The 17,012-nt window shown below is 41.5% G+C and overlaps 3 protein-coding genes across 7 annotated transcripts in view; 2 read left to right on the top strand and 1 right to left on the bottom strand.

Annotated features, from left to right (window-relative positions):
• The window catches only part of LOC108268143 (probable G-protein coupled receptor 141), a 3,539-nt gene extending 2,771 nt beyond the window's left edge, over positions 1-768 (bottom strand). The window contains exon 1 of the mRNA XM_017472902.3: positions 672-768. Coding sequence (XP_017328391.1) covers positions 672-679 — 8 coding nt within the window. The 5' untranslated portion in view covers positions 680-768. The remainder of the gene's footprint in view (positions 1-671) is intronic.
• Positions 769-816: 48 nt separating this feature from the next.
• si:dkey-94e7.2 (short-chain dehydrogenase/reductase family protein) lies at positions 817-7,836 on the top strand. 5 transcript variants are annotated; one of them, XR_001813256.3, is made up of 8 exons: positions 836-949; positions 2,177-3,276; positions 3,613-3,768; positions 3,945-4,049; positions 4,239-4,448; positions 5,392-5,584; positions 5,728-5,890; positions 6,426-7,836. XR_001813256.3 is itself a non-coding variant. In XM_017472895.3 (8 exons), exons 2-8 carry the CDS (start codon positions 2,300-2,302, stop codon positions 5,828-5,830), a joined length of 906 nt encoding a protein of 301 aa, XP_017328384.1. In that variant the 5' UTR covers positions 836-949; positions 2,177-2,299; the 3' UTR covers positions 5,831-7,836. The 5 variants fall into 5 exon arrangements, 4 of the variants coding, with proteins under 4 accessions (XP_017328388.1, XP_017328384.1, XP_017328387.1 ...); XM_017472895.3 differs by having other exon boundaries at positions 2,177-2,322; positions 3,161-3,276; positions 5,728-7,836; XM_017472899.3 differs by having other exon boundaries at positions 817-949; positions 3,161-3,276; positions 3,600-3,768; positions 5,728-7,836.
• Positions 7,837-13,080: 5,244 nt separating this feature from the next.
• On the top strand, positions 13,081-15,329 carry LOC108268140 (protein transport protein Sec61 subunit gamma). Its single transcript, XM_017472892.3, has 4 exons — positions 13,081-13,212; positions 13,555-13,661; positions 14,954-15,056; positions 15,199-15,329. The coding sequence occupies exons 2-4, from the start codon at positions 13,568-13,570 to the stop codon at positions 15,206-15,208; spliced, it is 207 nt and encodes a 68-aa protein (XP_017328381.1). The 5' UTR covers positions 13,081-13,212; positions 13,555-13,567; the 3' UTR covers positions 15,209-15,329.
• The last annotated feature ends 1,683 nt before the right edge of the window (positions 15,330-17,012 follow it).

Raw genomic sequence — 17,012 nt, 5'->3', positions numbered from 1 at the left:
GGCACAAGGCGGGGTACATCCTGGACAGGGTGCCAGTCCAATCACACACATTCACACACCTCGGACACGCCACTCAGTTTTGGACTGGGGGAGGAAACCCCTGCAGCACGGGGAGAACATGCAAACTCCACACACACACAGAGCCGCAGGAATCGAACCCCGACCCTGAACGTGCTAACCACTAAGCCATGTCCACTATTATACAAAGATATAACGCAAACAGAATAAAAACACACTGTGCATTCGATCAATCACCTAAAACGTTCTTGATTTTCTTTTTCTAAACAAACTCATTCAACGGTGCTCGCTGGTGTTTTCATGTCTTTAATCCATCCTCATATACGTTCCTCTCATAACTACACACCTTTCCTATTAATCTCTCTAGAGTTGTTGATTCATTCAGCAAAATGCTTTAAGATAAACAAATGACTCATATACAGGGTTAAAAAAAAAAGAAAAAAGGATCAAGCTAATTGACTCTGATTCATCTCTTCCTGATCGTACGTTCAACATGTAATGGTATACTTTAGATATCAGTGTATTATAAGATAAAACAACACAATTGTATTGATATGTTTTAAGTTAGATATTGAGACACAAGTATAACACACTTTTGCAATATATAATGTATTTACCATATATATATATATTTCACTTGAAAAATGACTCACCCATTCATACTTGAAGTACTAGTTTATGCTTTCAATTCAACGCAAAAAATCAGTCAGCGTAGCACTTCTCTCTCCTGTTCCAACCCTCACGAACTTCAGGAAGTGCAATGAGATTACAGATTAACAAAGGCATGCCGTATACAAAGGGTAAAATAAGGGCGTTTGTGATTTTAACGGGAATTTAAAAAAAAAATATTATGACCAACTCAGTACAGAAAGTACATTCTATATATAGTAAATAGAAATCATGAAGGAAGAGAAGAGTCGGTTTATCAGAGGTAAGTTCACATCACTAATAAACATGAAAAAAAAAAAAAAGACAATGGAAATCCAGTGACATGACATAAGAATAACCGGCTCACAGATTGCGATAAGGCAGGACGGAGTGATTTTCCACTTTTGTGAACTTTACACCCTATCCAAATGATGGTAGGTCAACATGCTAGTCTTTCTTTTCAGAACAGCTTGTTACAGTTTAACGAATAACGACATAAAACCCGTGGTACAAGCAACCAGAAAGGAAACTTGAGACATTCTAAAGTTTCCTCTGATGCAACTTCAGTGTAGAGATCATTAGTTAGACAATACGAGGAAACAGCAGCGTACGGTACATCGCAATCTTAACAACAGCTTAAAGGTGTACATTACTAACATGTTTCATCCAACTTTATTGCTGTTACAATAGGGATACATGGAAAATAAATGCAGCCGGAATTTTTATTTGAGTTTATTTTTTGTCTATTCACGTTACACGCCGGAGTACCAAGTTGGGGTAACCGTGGACAATCAACTGTCCGTTTCCTCTCGCATTGCTAATCTAATTCTCCTTCAGAAGGATTCGTCCATTTCAGTGGGGTTGAGGTCAGGGCTCTGTGCAGAAGTGCTTCCACTCCAACCTTGGCACACCAGGTCTTAACGGACCTCGCTTTGTGCACAGGGGCATTGTCATGCTGGAACATGTTCGGGCCTCTTAATTCCCGTGAAGGGAAATTGTAATGCTACAGCATACAAAGACATCCTATGGAATAGGATTAGGGAAGGAACACATGGATGTGATGGCCAGGTGTCCACATACTTTTGGCCACATCGCATATATATATATATATATATATATATATGTGTATATATATATATAAGTTCATGGAGGCAGATAGCGGTATTAACAATCCAATTCAGCAGAGGTCGATAACAGTCAGGGGTCGAACGTCAGGCAAACCGCAATCAAAATAAGGGACAGCAATAAAAAAAATATGGAAAGAGGAATAATATACAGAGAACACTCAGAAATGCACCCTGGCGGGACAAAACCATAGTTATTGTGTTAATAATAGTGCTTAATCCTGGTCAGTCATGGATGTTGAGCCTATCCCGGAAACTCTGAGCGTATAAAACAGCAATACATCCTGGTTGTGGTGCGAGTTTATTGTAGAACACCATTCACACACACGCACACTCACATCTCAGGCCAATTTAGCCTAGTCAGTTCACCTGCATGTTTTTGGTAGGTAAGAGGAAACTGGAGAACCTGCAATCAACCCACACAGACAATAATCCAAGCTCAGAATCAGCCCAGAAACCACGAACACTGCTTACAGTATCTCCACGTGGTATAAATACTCAGAAAGTGAATGAGGACATTAACAGGAAACAGGTGAGTTCAATAGACCAATAAGTGAGAGTGAGTTAATGCCCTGGATTAGATTATGCATTCATGAATTGGCAGTGGATTTGGATGTGACAGTAATAGAGTAAGTAGTGCGGCTAAATGGTCTCCGTACTTCAGTCTTTTTTTTTTTTTTGTATAAAGAGAATTAACATAAGCCTAACATAATCCTTCTTACTCTCATAACACTCTTTTGTTTCTTAGTTATTCTGTACGCTTGGCTGCAACATACCAAATGTTCCGCACTGCACACAATAAATAACACCATTCTTCAATTCATTTTTTACTCTAATGTCTTAAAACATTCATGATTATACTCGATTATTGAACTATTTCAGTACTTCACAGACACCTGGCATCCCATCTATTCAGATATCGCAGTGTACTTGTAAGCAAGCCCTGCTCAAATTGATCTGATTTCACTGGGAGTACGGTGTGGGGGATACGTGGCCGCTTCTGGAACGCACACTAGCTTAATGAACAGTGGGCCAGTGGTTTTGAACCCTCCGTTGGAGATTAGCTGTGGATTAGCTGAACACTAATCCAGACCAACACATGGCACGTCACACTCTGAAAGTGTGTGCAAGCATTTTCTGTCCATAGATGTGTTATTTTCTGCCGTGAGAACGAGATGGCCAACATATATACGCTAAGGTAAACTTCTGCATATTACTGTATGTTCTGTGTAGTATTAAGTATTATTATTAAGGGATGGACAGCCACAAAAGTCTATATGATATATTTGTGTGGGTTCTTTTAGGAGGAGTTTTAGACTGTAAAAATGAATGTGTTCAGCTGCTCATTTTCCATCATCATCTTGTGTTAGGGCATTCTTCTTTGGCGAGTGGTCTTCCACGGTAAGACTCGACGGCAAAACGGTCATCATTACAGGAGCCAACACTGGCATTGGGAAAGAAACCACAAGAGATTTAGCAAAAAGAGGTAAGAATCATATTCATTTCTTGACAGTGTACTATACTTGCAAAGATCAGTGGTCCACAACCCTGTTCCTGGAGATCTACCTTCCTGAAGACTTTTAGCTCCAACCTGACCGTCTAATCACTGCCCTAAGACGTTCTTGATCAACTAAAACAGGTGTTCGATTTTGTTTGGAGATGAAACCCGCAGGAAGGTCGATCTCGAGGAAGAGCGCCGCTTTAGGTCATAAAGTAATCAGACAGCAGCTAAGCAAGAAATACACAAGAAGAGAAAAGTCACAATTGTTTAATCGCAACCGTTATATGACGGCTAGTCAGGTTTTGTAGTTCTGTCTCGTAGGGGCCAGGATCATCATGGCTTGCAGAGATACTGTCAAAGCTGAAGCGGCACTGAAAGAGATTGTTACAGAGTCAGGCAACCAAAACGTCATTATCAGGAAACTCGATCTGGCAGACACCAAATCAATCAGAGCGTTTGCAGAAGTCATAAACAATGGTGAGTGAAGATTGACTACAACCTCATGTGATGTGGTTTATCTAATGACATCTGTAGCTGTAAGAAGCTTGTATGTATTGTAACATATATCGATACGTAATACTTTTTTATAATGAGAAATATTTTTTAAAAAATATACAAAATTGGACACATATTATTCTCTTTTACCTGTTCAGAGGAGAAGCAATTACATATTCTTATAAACAATGCCGGAGTCATGATGTGCCCCTATTCTAAGACAGCCGATGGCTTTGAGATGCAATTTGGAGTCAATCATTTGGGTAAAATATACATTTTTTTGATTTCTTTTCATCTAAGCTGAAGCTCAGACCTATAGTATTTCATAATTCTACATTAATCATTGACTTGTTTGATAATGTTTGTGAAAAATCTATTAATGCCAGGTTATGTAAATGCAGATCAATTTAGTTTGTGCTAGCTCTGACAGTACCGATACTGCCACCTTCTAGGCCACTTCCTGCTAACTCTGCTGCTGATCGATTTGCTGAAAAAGTCTGCCCCGTCAAGAATCATCATCCTGTCCTCCATGGCTCATAGCTGGGGCACCATTAAACTGGATGACATCAACAGTGAGAGGAGTTACCACAGCAGGAGGGCGTACGGACAGAGCAAGCTAGCAAATATCCTCTGTGCTCGATCCCTGGCCAAAAGACTTAAAGGTGGGTTCGACATGCTAAAGTGATGCCTTTAATAATAATGCTAGCATTATTATCATCATCAAATTGATCAATTGATTACAGATTTCCTTCTGATATATTAATAATTTACCTCAACAGTCAGCAAGAGACAGTTAGTTACAACAAAAAGCACAAAAAAAAAACACCAAAAAGAGTCATTTGAAAATTCATTATATTGAAAACACATTATGAACACATTATTTGATGTTTTTGCTTTGCGAATTTGACTTATTTTTGAAAATATACACTCATTTCAAATCTGATGACTGCAACACCCTCCAAAAAAGTTGGGACAGTCGAATGTTTACCGCTGTGTAACATCACCTTTTCGTTTAATTTAGCTTTATTCCTCTTGTACCACAGCGATTTGCCAACAACTACAACTTTTATCATCCATTTGATTCATTTTCTGTTACATTAAATAATGGGGAATGCCTGCGAAACAAGTTATCGTCACTTATGTATGTCACATCAACAGCTGTAAACAACCATTCTCTCACCAGCCTCTCTTTTGAACTCTCTTAGGGTTAATAAGACAAATATTACAGCTTGTCAAGTTACCAAGAAACACCTTAACACTGTAACATCTTTCATCCTGAAGGACTTTCCAGTGTCAGAAAACTTAAAAATTAGAGCTTTACATCAAAGCACTGACGCTGGAGACTTCAAAACTACAAGCGGAATAAACCTCTCCTTACGGACTACTCCACCATATCGATATTTACAAATGTTTAGCTATACAATGCGTCTGCCGTATAAATCCCTGTGTCGGTTGATTGTTTAGAAATGATGAAATGGGCATTAATATAAACCACGTAAAGCAGCTGGACCTACTGTACTGTCACCTCCTTCTGACCAATCAGAAGCGAGCGTTCAATAGCATGATATAAATATAATGATTGTATGTGTACTGTATATTGAACAGACACAGGAGTGACAGTATATGCTGTCCACCCAGGCATCGTTCGCACTGAACTAAAGAGGCACATGAACCTTGGGCTCCTTTGCATGTGGAAAATGGTCAGGCCTTTCACTAAGACGTCAGCGCAGGGAGCTCAGACTTCAATCTACTGCGCTGTGGAGCCAGCCCTCGATTCACACAGTGGCGGCTATTTCAGGTGATTACGTTCCCATGTGGGTTGCTAATTGTCTCCGGGTGTTTTACTAAATCTCAGACGTATAATTGTGCCCATGGTACACTCGTGCATGAAGTGTAATCATCGATCGTGGTGTGATCATTTTCCTTTTTGCCACTTTACAGCAACTGTAGACCTGCAAGTTGCACAAGAGCTGCTAGAGACGATGGAACGGCACAGAAGCTGTGGGATCTCAGTTGCCAGATGCTTGGAGTGAGCTGGGAATGAATGTAAAAATGTTTAGGCATACCGGCAACTTGTTAGGAACCATCATGGGCCACATGCATAGTAAGAAAAGCCTCATATTTCTGAGACAACCCATTATTATTGTAATTGAGATCGAATGAATGAATGAATTAGCAGCCCAGTTAATATTTGCTACTGGGGTGGCACGACAGCTTTTTCGACAGCTTTCGTGGTTAGGGCAGAAAGACATAGCTTTTGCCATTTTTGGGACTATTTAAGACATATTTTCCTAGTTACCTAATTAATACATTCCAGATTCCTGATGTCATCAGATAAAACAGATACATTTAGCCATGTGTTTGGCAAGAATTGATAAGAGCTAAACATTCGTAGAAGGTCGCAAGAGAAGTGTGTAACGCATGATAGAGATGGGGTTTATTTTAATAAGAGGTTTAAGGTTAAAATTTCAGCAATATTCATGGGGAGTATGGTGGTGTACCTCAGACCTCCAGGGTATCTGTTTCAGTCGTGAGCTGTCTGCATGGATTTCTTCTGGGTTGTCTTGTTTCTTCCCACTTCCCATAAACATGTTAGTGGGAGGGCTGTCGACACAAAATTAGCTGCAGTCTATCTACAGCAAGCGGTGCTGGAGCAAGGCCAGGAAGCTAGTGAAGGACCTCAGCCAACAGAGAATGAGGAGAAGCTTCTTACCACAGGCTGTTCGGGGACCTCAACCAGTACCAGCACCTAGGACTAGAGCTTGGACTTTCTTGCACAACACCCACACCTGTATATTACATTCCTGTTAATATACCCGTCTTACTCCATATTTATAAATATTTATTAGATGTGTTGGCAATTTCACTACAACTATCTTAGCCTGATGTTGCACGGTATTATACGGCACAAACAACTGCACGATTCCAAATATAGCCATACATGTTATATCCCTTTCTACCCAAGTATACAAGTAAAATTCTGGTTTATATCAATACTATTTTATGATACAGACGGAATTTAAGTTGAATTTGAAATGACTCCTCAGTGTGTATTTCCGCCTCCCACCCGATGTTCCCTGAATACGCCCCGGCTGCGACCCTGACCAGGATAAAGTGCTTACTGAAGATGTATTAATAAACGTAACAACATCTAAAGGTGTTTCTAGAAGGAAAACCTTACAGGAAATGTGATTCTAATAGTGAGATGGTCTTTGTGGCTATGCATTCAGACAATCTAGATATCTGTTCGGCATGAAAAATTTCACGCGTGTCAATAAGAACAGAGCAATGCTTTGATTTCACTTGTTTGAGTGTAGAAAAAAAGATGATTCACGGACGTTAGTTGTCCCATTGGGATATCACTCGATCGGCACAATCTTTTAAAACTCCAATATTCCTTCCCTCAGAACACATTTAAGTCCATCATCCTTAAAAAGAAACACTGCTTCGTCTTCCACTAACGGGGCTTTTAAACCGTCTGATTCAGCAGTGAAAGGGATGATGAGAAATGCAATCTGTGGCCTTTTTTGCTGGAGGTTGCAGAATTTGTCCTCAAAACCCTGCTGGAGATTTTCAAGCGGTGTTGCATACAGTGCAGTACTCCCTTTTACAACCTCTGCTGGAAAATGTGTGAACGCTCCCTTTTGTATGTGTGCCTTGAACAGCTTGGGTTTGTTGACAAACGTGAAAACACTCTGCACCTAATCAGGCAGCATCTTTAACTCCACTTGCAGACACACATTCAGAACGTTCCGATAACGCAACCGTGCATGTCGACCGACAACGCCAAATCCGAAATGCACTGGGGGACATGCAGCTCGGGATGATCCTTATGTTTCTCTGCAAGGGACAGCTTCACCAGATTCAAAAGTTTATGTGTAATAAAATTCTCTGTTGATTGAAATTAAATAATTAATTTCTTTTTAAAGTTACTCTTTGTAATGTCTATTCAGATCATAGGGCACAATCACATATACACACTCACACACCCATGCGTGCACTACGGACACTTTGGACACGCCGATCAGCCTACCATGCATGTCTTTGGACTGGGGGAGGAAACCGGAGTACCCGGAGGAAACCCCCGCAGCACGTTGTAAGGATCCGGCTAGATCCTCACGGGTTTCTCAGGAAAGTGAATATAACTCAGCCGGACATAAAGTGAAAGTGTTTTTCTTCGTTTATTACATTAAAGGATACCATAGGCTTACGCATGGCTACAGGTCGGTTATTAGAAGAGGATTAACCGTGTAAAACATCCCAAAAATGTTACCTTAACATGAGACCGAGTGTCAGCACACAATGTGGAGGTCACAGAGAGAAAGAGAGCAGGGTGGCGACCCCGCCCCTTGACCCCACATGACATCATCATGGCCGATCATTACATATCCCCCCACTTAAAACAAGGGCTGTCCTCAGGCCGTAACATAAAGGAAACTTAACAGCACCTCGGTGCCTGTGTGACAGCTGACATAAGTAGGGCTACAGAAAGCAGTACCGTTAATCACAGCTTTGCCAGTTCCACATAACTATAGTCCAACATTCTGCAACAAGAACAGCATTCCTTTTTTTTTTTCAATGTGCATTAAATTAACATTTTCAGAACTTCACACTTGCTTGAAATAATAACGTAACATCAAAACCTCAAGGTACGTAGGCATTAACAGTATTTCAAAAACAAAGCAGTATGTCACATTACCCTATTAAGAAACGTTCACTTCTGTAAGACAATAGACTGCCAAACCAATATAAGGCCTTCACAGACATGGCATTTAAAAAAATAAATAAAACAGAATAAGACCAGAGAATGAGAAAAACTGAAAACATATCACTTCAATATTAAATTAGAGGAACAAAATAAGGATTTGTCCACCTGTTATCCTCCCAGTTACAGGTAACCCTTGGTGTGTGCCTAGGGCGAAGGGCGTATGAGTACGTCCCTGTGTGAGTGGGCTGTGTATGCATATAAGTGAGGTAAGGGACCTCTGCATGCCTAGGGCGAAGGCGTATGAGTGTGTTTCTGGGTGCACAGACTGTGGGTGAGTGAGGAGCACATCAGTGTACGGTAAGACAAAGTAAGGGTGTGTGGACACAGGCGTATTGTCCAAGGGAGCCTGTGCCACCACTGGCTTTAGGTAGCCCGCCGGCTTCTGGTTAGTCGGCTTGGACAGCTGGCAGGTTACACAGGACAATACATACTTCTTAACATCACCCCGCATACCTGGCCAGTAGACCCGCTTCTGTAAGCGCTCAAGTGTCTTGGTTACACCCGAGTGGCTAGCCATGGGGTGATCATGGAAGTATTTCAGCAGAGTGCCCCTCAGCGCTTCCGGCACATAGAAGCATAGATCCTTGTGTGGATGAAGCCGGCAGGAAGTCCTCTTGTCCATAAAGTAAACCAGCCCGTCCAGAATACAGAAGCCTGGCGAATCCACATGGGGCCGATCTCCAAGTCAGTATATAGTGATGAGATGACTTTGGTAGCCTGCTGGAGCGACTGAAGCTGTTTCTTGTCTTCCAACACCATTAGTGGCTGGCGCCTTAGGTTTAATGAGCCAACTGTGGCGTAAGGTAACAGGTCTATAGGCCCCGAAGGGTCACTGATAGGGTTTCGCGAGAGTGCATCCGGAACTAGATTGGCCGAGCCGGGTCTGTGGACAACCTCAAAGTCAAAGTCCTGCAGCTGCAAGCACCATCGAGCCAGTCGTCCTGAAGGAGAGGGCCCTGTCATCAACCACTTCAAGCTATTGTGGTCCGTCACCACTGTGACACTACAGCCCTCATTGTACGGACAAAAATGTTCCAGAGCCCAAATTACCCCCAGGCACTCCTTCTCTGAAGTGGAATATGGGCGTTCCGAGTTGTGCAGGGTACGGCTTGCAAAAGCAACAGCCCTCTCCAAACCATCCTCACCAGTCTGGGTCAATGTGGCACCAAGGCCCACATCACAGGCATCCGTGTGTACTGCAAAAGGCTTCTCAAAGTCAAGCAAAATAAGGACCGTTCAGTCAAGTTTCGTGGAATTAAAAAAATGAATTAAGTGGACATCATGTCCGGACGTCGATCCAGATCCCGTGTCCGAGAGGATGCACCTCCAGACGCGCATCCAGATCTGCCTCTGGCAGTTCAACCTGGACAGCTGCCCTCTGATGAAGAGCTCCAAGGTAGGGGAAGACAGCAATCAGCCCCAGGGGCTGTGGCAGCGGAAGGCGGAGGAGAGAGAGACGGAGCTGAAGGCTTAGATCGAGAAGCTCATGCTGGACAATCGGCAGATGATATCCCGACCAAGGTCGATGAACTCCTGGCCAAGGCCGATGTACTCCTCAATCGGGCCACAGTTGTGTTAACCGCAGCACTAGCAGTAGGACTACCTGGCGCAGGCCGAGCTGAGCCGAATGCTTCAGCAGATACAGCAGCTGGCCAAGATGGGAGCGGAGGGAGCAAAAGTGGAGAAGGAAATTGAGCCTTTCCTCAGGACTGTTCAGTCACATTTTGGTGGAAATAAAAAAAATTAAGTAGACATCATGTCCAGACGTGCTCGATCCAGATCCCGTGATAGATCCCATGTCCAAGAGGCTGCAGCTCCAGGCGCGCAACCAGATCTGCCTCTGGAGGCAATCCGACCTTGACGGCTGCCCTCTGACGAAGCGGAAGGCGGAGGAGAGAGATACGGATCTGAAGGCTTAGATCGAGAAGCTCACGCTGGACAATCGGCAGATGATATCCCGACCAAGGCCGATGAACTCCTGGCCAAGGCCGATGAACTCCTCAATCGGGCCACAGTTGTGTTAACCGCAGCACTAGCAGTAGGACTACCTGGCGCAGGCCGAGCTGAGCCGAATGCTTCAGCAGATACAGCAGCTGGCCAAGATGGGAGCGGAGGGAGCAAAAGTGGAGAAGAATCTTGAGCAGAAGACGAAGGAGGTGGAAGACGTCACCAAGCTGTGTGATGAGCTGATGCATTTTTTTTTTTAGTTAAATACAGGGTAAGGATTAGAGGTTTGTCCCTGTGTCTGTTGAGAACTCTGATGATCTTGGTTGGTGTGGCTAGTGAGTGTGCACGTTGCAGGGGTTGAGGTAAGTATAGGGCGTGCCTTTGTGTCCTGTCTACGTGAATGCTGAGAAGTCAGATCTTCAAACTGCTGCAGCAAGCTGCGTTGTAAGTCAACAGACATACTAAATGCCTAGCTCAGGGTGTCTACCGGTCGTTGCAACTGATCTACCTGAGCAGCAAGACGCTGAACTATGAAAGAGCTACCATCCAAAATTTCAGGTGAAAACAAACTACCCTCATCATTATCACCCCATATGTGAATATATCAAAACGCTTAGCCATTGCAAAAGTTGAGTAAGAATCTAAGGAGAAATGTGGTTATACTATTGCAGAACACCCTATCAATAATTAAATGAGAAGGGGGGAAAAAAAAACATTAGTTACATTAACATCAGTGAGAGTATGTATCTCAACGGACCGCAGTGAGGATCCTAAGACACATATACAGAAGAAAAAATATATGCATGCATATATATACACATGTATCCCAAAATACCCAGCCACTGCATGTACTCCCAATAGCAACAGATAACCTTAAATCCAACAGTAACAGTTTAAATGAATGAGTGTTTGTTTTTTATTTTTATTTTAAATCACCGGATCACATAAGTATTAAACACACGGTGCATTTTTCTCTGCTCACGAAGTGCTACTTAGCTCGTTTGTCCATAGAATCCAGACACAAAAATCCTGCCTTGTCCTGTCCTCCACTATGCAGGCCAGTAGTAGGCAGAGCTCGCCGAGGTGTGTTGTCGAATCAGTCAATCAGAAACGTGCCTTTCCTTTTCCAAAGTCCTTGCCTTGCATTCACGGCTCTCTGACAACGCCGCTGCACACAATTTCTCACAGCAAAGTCACACAAACAAAAGTCACAACAAGGTCAAAAAAAAAAAAAAGGAAGAACTTGGAAAGACGCAGAAAAACAGTGAGGGAAATTCTCGAAAAACGTGGAGGGCAACAGTTATAAAACCTATAGTGGCAAAAATAAAAATAAAAAATTTAAATTATCCCACGGTGGGTTATCTCCACCAATGCAGTAGTGAGACTACGGTGGTTGCTAGTTTATCTCGCTAGCATGCGTGCCAGCTAACTAAAAGTCCGGTACAAATGAAACTTCGCTTACAGTTCACTTGCCTTACGAGCATCGAATATGAAAGCCACAGTTAAAGTTCACTCACTCTCTCGTGTCCAAACTGTTCTTTGTTTATTATATTGAAGGATACCATAGGCTTGCGCATGGTTACACGTCGGTCATTAGAAGAGGATTAACCGAGTAAAATAACCCAAAAATGGTACCTTAACGAGACTGCGTGTCAGCACACAGAGAGAGAAAGAGCAGGGCGGTGACCACGCCCCTTGACCCCACATGACATCATCATTACAACGGGGAGAACATCCAAACTCCTCACACACAGGGCAGCGGCGGGAATCGAACCCCTGACCCTGGAGGTGTGAGATGTCCATCCATCCATCCATCCATCTTCTACCGCTTACTCCTTTTCAGGGTCACGGGGAACCTGGAGCCTATCCCAGGAAGCATTGGGCACAAGGCGGGGTACACCCTGGACAGGGTGCCAGTCCATCGCAGGGCCCACTCACACACCCATTCATACGCTACGGACACTTTAGACACGCCAATCAGCCTACCATGCATGTCTTTAGACTGGGGGAGGAAACCGGAGTACCCGGAGGAAACCCCCGCAGCACAGGGAGAACATCCAAACTCCGCACACACAGGGCAGCGGCGGGAATCCAACACCTGACCCTGGAGATGTCAGCCCTAGTTCTACCATATATATGTGGAGTATAGATGCTAGCACAGAGGAAATCTATTATAACAGACTCAAACAGGGCAAAAAAATGTGATTCTAGACTTTTCTAAAAGTAAACCAGTGACGGCAAAATGACGCTTTCTGAAGCAATGAAGATTTCCTCTCCGCTGTTTAGGGGAAAAAATGAAATAAGTACGACTTCATTAATAGAACCTTTTCAACGCAGCGCACGCTAGTGACATCTGGTGGTCAAAATGATGAACTACAGATAGTAATCCACTGCGTGGTCGTTACTCTGCTGTTTCCAGAACGAAAATATATTTATATCACTTATTCACACACAAACACTTCGCAGCTTTGGTATCAATGCTGAAATTACTCAAGTCAAAGATATTAAATGTACACGTGCTAGTTTATAGTACTCTGTAATCATGTGAAGAAAAAAAAAACAGACTTCCGGTTGTGGGAGTCACAGTGCGCATGCGCAAGCAATAGGCAACGTCATCACTTCGCCATAGCTAGACGTGTGTTTAGGAGCTGCGTATAAGAGAGCTGGGGCTAGTGAGTGTCGCGTATTCGGCTTTAGAAAACTTCTCAAAGGTAATTTATTTATTAAGTGTGTTCAAATATATTAGGGATGGATTAATTCAAGTGATATGGAGGGAATTAAACGTTAATGTGTGTTGAAAATGTTAAGGTTAATGTTGGTTAGGAGACTAGGTTTTTTCTTTATTGTGTGTGTGTGTTGCCTTGGCTAAAAGTTTTGGTGTAATATTTAAGTGTTTTATATTTAGTTTAATAAATATAAAACATTTAAATTGATTAAATTTATTTAAATGTATAAATTTTTATAATAATAAAATGTTTAATGTTTAATATGTTTCATATTTAAATGTTTAATAATAGCTGTTATCTTTTGGTCTTGTTGTTGTTTTTTTTCAGTCAGACCACCGTGATGGATCAGATCATGCAGTTTGTGGAGCCAGGGAGGCAGTTTGTGAAGGACTCCATCAGACTGGTGAAGAGATGCACAAAACCTGATAGGAAAGGTACATGCAGTTTAATCACATCAGACATTTCATTCCTTATTCCTTTAAATTAGAGGATTGAACCGGATATCGCATACTATGAGCTCTTGCATAGAGATCATCCAACTGTTTATTTAAAAAAAAAAAAAAAAACCCCAGCAAAACCCATTAAAAAGTCTTCTACTACAGCCACGTAGTATTCTCAATTCTGATTGGTCGAAAGGTGTTGATTAATTTTCTATAACAGCAGCTCTGACAATAGTCCTGTCTGTAATTCAGATCATGTTTGTATTAAAGTCGCCATGAACTCAAAATTGAAGTTTCGTGGCCTTCGGTCGGTATGAATATATCCGCTGTAAGGTTATCTATAAGCTAGTGTGCGCCAAAACAATGATAACATGCACATTTTGAAGATGGAGTCGTTCAAACTGACGATACTTACGACGTCATTCTGTACTTTGGTGTCTCGTCAGAGGTTCTGTCCAATCAAATGCTCTCTAGAATCTGAAGTGTTCCGCCCCCCCACCGTTATAAAAATCACCCCGAGCGATTGGCTGTTTAAAAAGGAGGAGGAGCCACTCAATGTCCCGCCCTGCCTTCCTGTTTCCGTGGACATTTACGTCGATTAACGCTGCATGTTTCAAGACGTTAATGCACTCACTTTAATGTGTCGTTGTTTTATAGTAATTCACAGGAACTTGTATGCTGGATGCTCCACATAATCTACTTATAATAAACAGATAGAAAAAAGGAGTAGGTATTTAACAAAGGAAAATGTGTAATTGTTGATCCGGTGAAGCGTTCTGTTAGGGGATGTCTGTTTTACATTTATGGAAGGAGTCTCAGTGTTAGCACTTAATGGGCAGTATTTTTATTTATTTATTTTTTTGTGTGTCTCATTAACCTCGAACGAGAGAAACGAGAGGCCGAGAGGGAATGGAGAGCTGTTTATAGCCGTGATAACAGGAACTAACTTGTCTTGCGGGTGTTCCGCACCATAAAATGTGGCTATAAACTATTAAATAAAAAAAAAAGCATGATGGCGTTCAATAATCGATGGTAAATCGCTGTGAAATAAGACACTTCACTGTATGAAAATGATCCATTTCGGGGTGGTAACTTCCTGTGAGGCTGTACGATACCACCCCAGTGTCGATTATAATAGCACGTGGCGTCGTTTTATTCTCTCCTTCACAGTGTGTTTTTACAAGAATTCCATTTTAACCCAGACTACGTTTCTTTTCTCCAAATATCTTGTGTTGAAAGTAGAAAAGGCCGTGTGATTCATTCCTGTCTTGTGTAAATGTATACAGAGTTTCAGAAGATTGCCATGGCCACGGCGATTGGTTTTGCAATCATGGGCTTCATTGGGTTCTTCGTCAAGCTCATCCACATCCCCATTAACAATATCATTGTGTAAGTATGCCATGAAAAGTTTTCATTTGAAATTGATCTGCCCCACACTTCTCGCCACAACCATTACACACTTTCGGGGGTTGTTTATGAGCGAATGTGTTGAGTGATGTGTCTGATGAGATAAATCAATCTTGTTTTACAGCGGTGGTTAAACTGTGGACCAGGGAGACTTATCTTCTGGACTTGTGCCTTGCTGAGGGGTTTTTTTTTTCCCCCTCCCTTTCCTTCCCTTCCCTTCTTGTATGTATGTAAATTAAAGTATTACAAATTCTTTTTTGTATTGTTTTGTTTTTGAAAGAATGTGCCACACCCTCTGTACAAACTGTATTTGCATGCCTTGTATTGTATAAAAACTCTTCTTTTTTTTTAAAAACATTTATAGTGTTTTTTTTTTTTTTTTTTTTTTTTAAATTTATGACTTGTCTGTCCTACAGTTAATACAACAAATGAACACATCCCAGTTGCTTGTTTGAATATGGGAATAAACACAGAACTCAAAGTAAAAAATAAATAAATAAAATCTAAACCTTTTGAAACGTTCTAAATGTTGATTGAAATCATTAGCAAAATGATATGATTCTGGAACACTGATAAAGAAAATAACATGATATCTTATTGTTTATTTTTGTTAATTTTAAAATAAGATCAAGCTAAAGCAAACTCACTGTAAATGCTAAACAAAAATGTATAATCCCCTCCCAAAAAAAAAAAAAAGAGATTTCATTTTTAAAATTCTGTGTGTATGAGTCCAGTAACACACATTTGGCAAAATATACTTGGTCTTGGTTTTCTAAAATATCGGACTAATTAAAAAAATCCTGCTAGTCACTTTTAAAGCCCTCCACAACCTCGCTGTCCTTATCTAAATTAAATCTGATTTTTTTTTACACCCCTCCTTGCACCCTGCAGTCCTCAGCTCACCTACTGACTGTTTCACATTCCTGGTTGCTAGGACTTTCACGTGCACTGCTCCCAGACTCTGGAACTTTCCTTCCTTACACATCCATCAACCAGACCAGCGTTTCAACCACTAGATCGTTGTCTGCTGGGTCGCGAGATCTTTTCTGTCAGGAGTACAAATGACCAATTAGAACTGTATACTTGCAATGTTTAGTGCAACTTATCGTCGAACCGTGTTAATATCTCCAAGTTTACGTAAACGGACACAAGTAAAAGTCTGACGTCATTTATTAGCTGTCCAATCATAGACCTCCATCAAGGTCTCTTTATGTATGTGCTATCGTTCTTGTCTAGTCTAAACTTCAGAAACTCCTCCTACTTCTAAGGCAGCAAAATGCGTTCGCAAATACAACCCAGACCGTATTAAGTATGGTTTTACGGTTACGTTTACAGGTCAGGTATAAGCGAGGTAATTTAGAGGGCGACACAGTATGAAACTATAAACCTTCGTTACATATCGAACTCGTGGTTTTCATAATTGTAGGCGAGTTATAGTCCTCATATGGGCTCACACTCTTCACATGGAAAATAAGCTTTAATGGTTATTGAAGCCTTGGCAGCTAACAAACAGTTCAGTGCACCTACGAATACAAAATATGGAATAATAGAAAGAAGTGCCTCGATATGACCATAAGTAGTGTTTTTAATTTAACGTCATTAATATTTGGCAACCACTGTGGCATTTATTTCCATCGTACAAAAAACAAAAAAGAAACAACAAGCAGAATCTCAATGCCATGTTTGCTCAGACATGGGCTTCCATTTCATCAGAAAAAGAAGATAAGATTGTCATCTGTTTCATTAAAAGATTTTTTTTAAAAAGAATTCTATGCTAGTCTTATGTTGTTGCATATTAAGTACGCTGACGCAGTATTTCATGATGACTAGGGCTGCACCGCAATCGCAGTCTTCTACACTACATTTACACATAACTAGTAGTTTTTTTTTTGTTTTTTTTTTTACATCTTTCTTATGTTTTAAGGCAGGGGTTCATTT

This window comes from Ictalurus punctatus, chromosome 7 (assembly GCF_001660625.3).
Source record: "Ictalurus punctatus breed USDA103 chromosome 7, Coco_2.0, whole genome shotgun sequence".
In the NCBI taxonomy this organism is placed as follows: Eukaryota; Metazoa; Chordata; class Actinopteri; order Siluriformes; family Ictaluridae; genus Ictalurus; species Ictalurus punctatus.
This window is presented reverse-complemented; position numbering and strand designations above follow the sequence as displayed.

Excerpts from the sequence above, each read along its gene's own strand:
- LOC108268140 (XM_017472892.3), top strand. The coding sequence starts at position 13,568 with ATGGATCAGATCATGCAGTTTGTGGAGCCAGGGAGGCAGTTTGTGAAG. Across the intron at positions 13,662-14,953 it reads CACAAAACCTGATAGGAAAG|AGTTTCAGAAGATTGCCATG; the intron begins GTACATGCAGTT and ends AAATGTATACAG.
- si:dkey-94e7.2 (XM_047156362.2), top strand. The coding sequence starts at position 3,120 with ATGTGTTCAGCTGCTCATTTTCCATCATCATCTTGTGTTAGGGCATTC. Across the intron at positions 3,277-3,612 it reads AAGAGATTTAGCAAAAAGAG|GGGCCAGGATCATCATGGCT; the intron begins GTAAGAATCATA and ends TCTGTCTCGTAG. Across the intron at positions 3,769-3,944 it reads TGCAGAAGTCATAAACAATG|AGGAGAAGCAATTACATATT; the intron begins GTGAGTGAAGAT and ends TTACCTGTTCAG.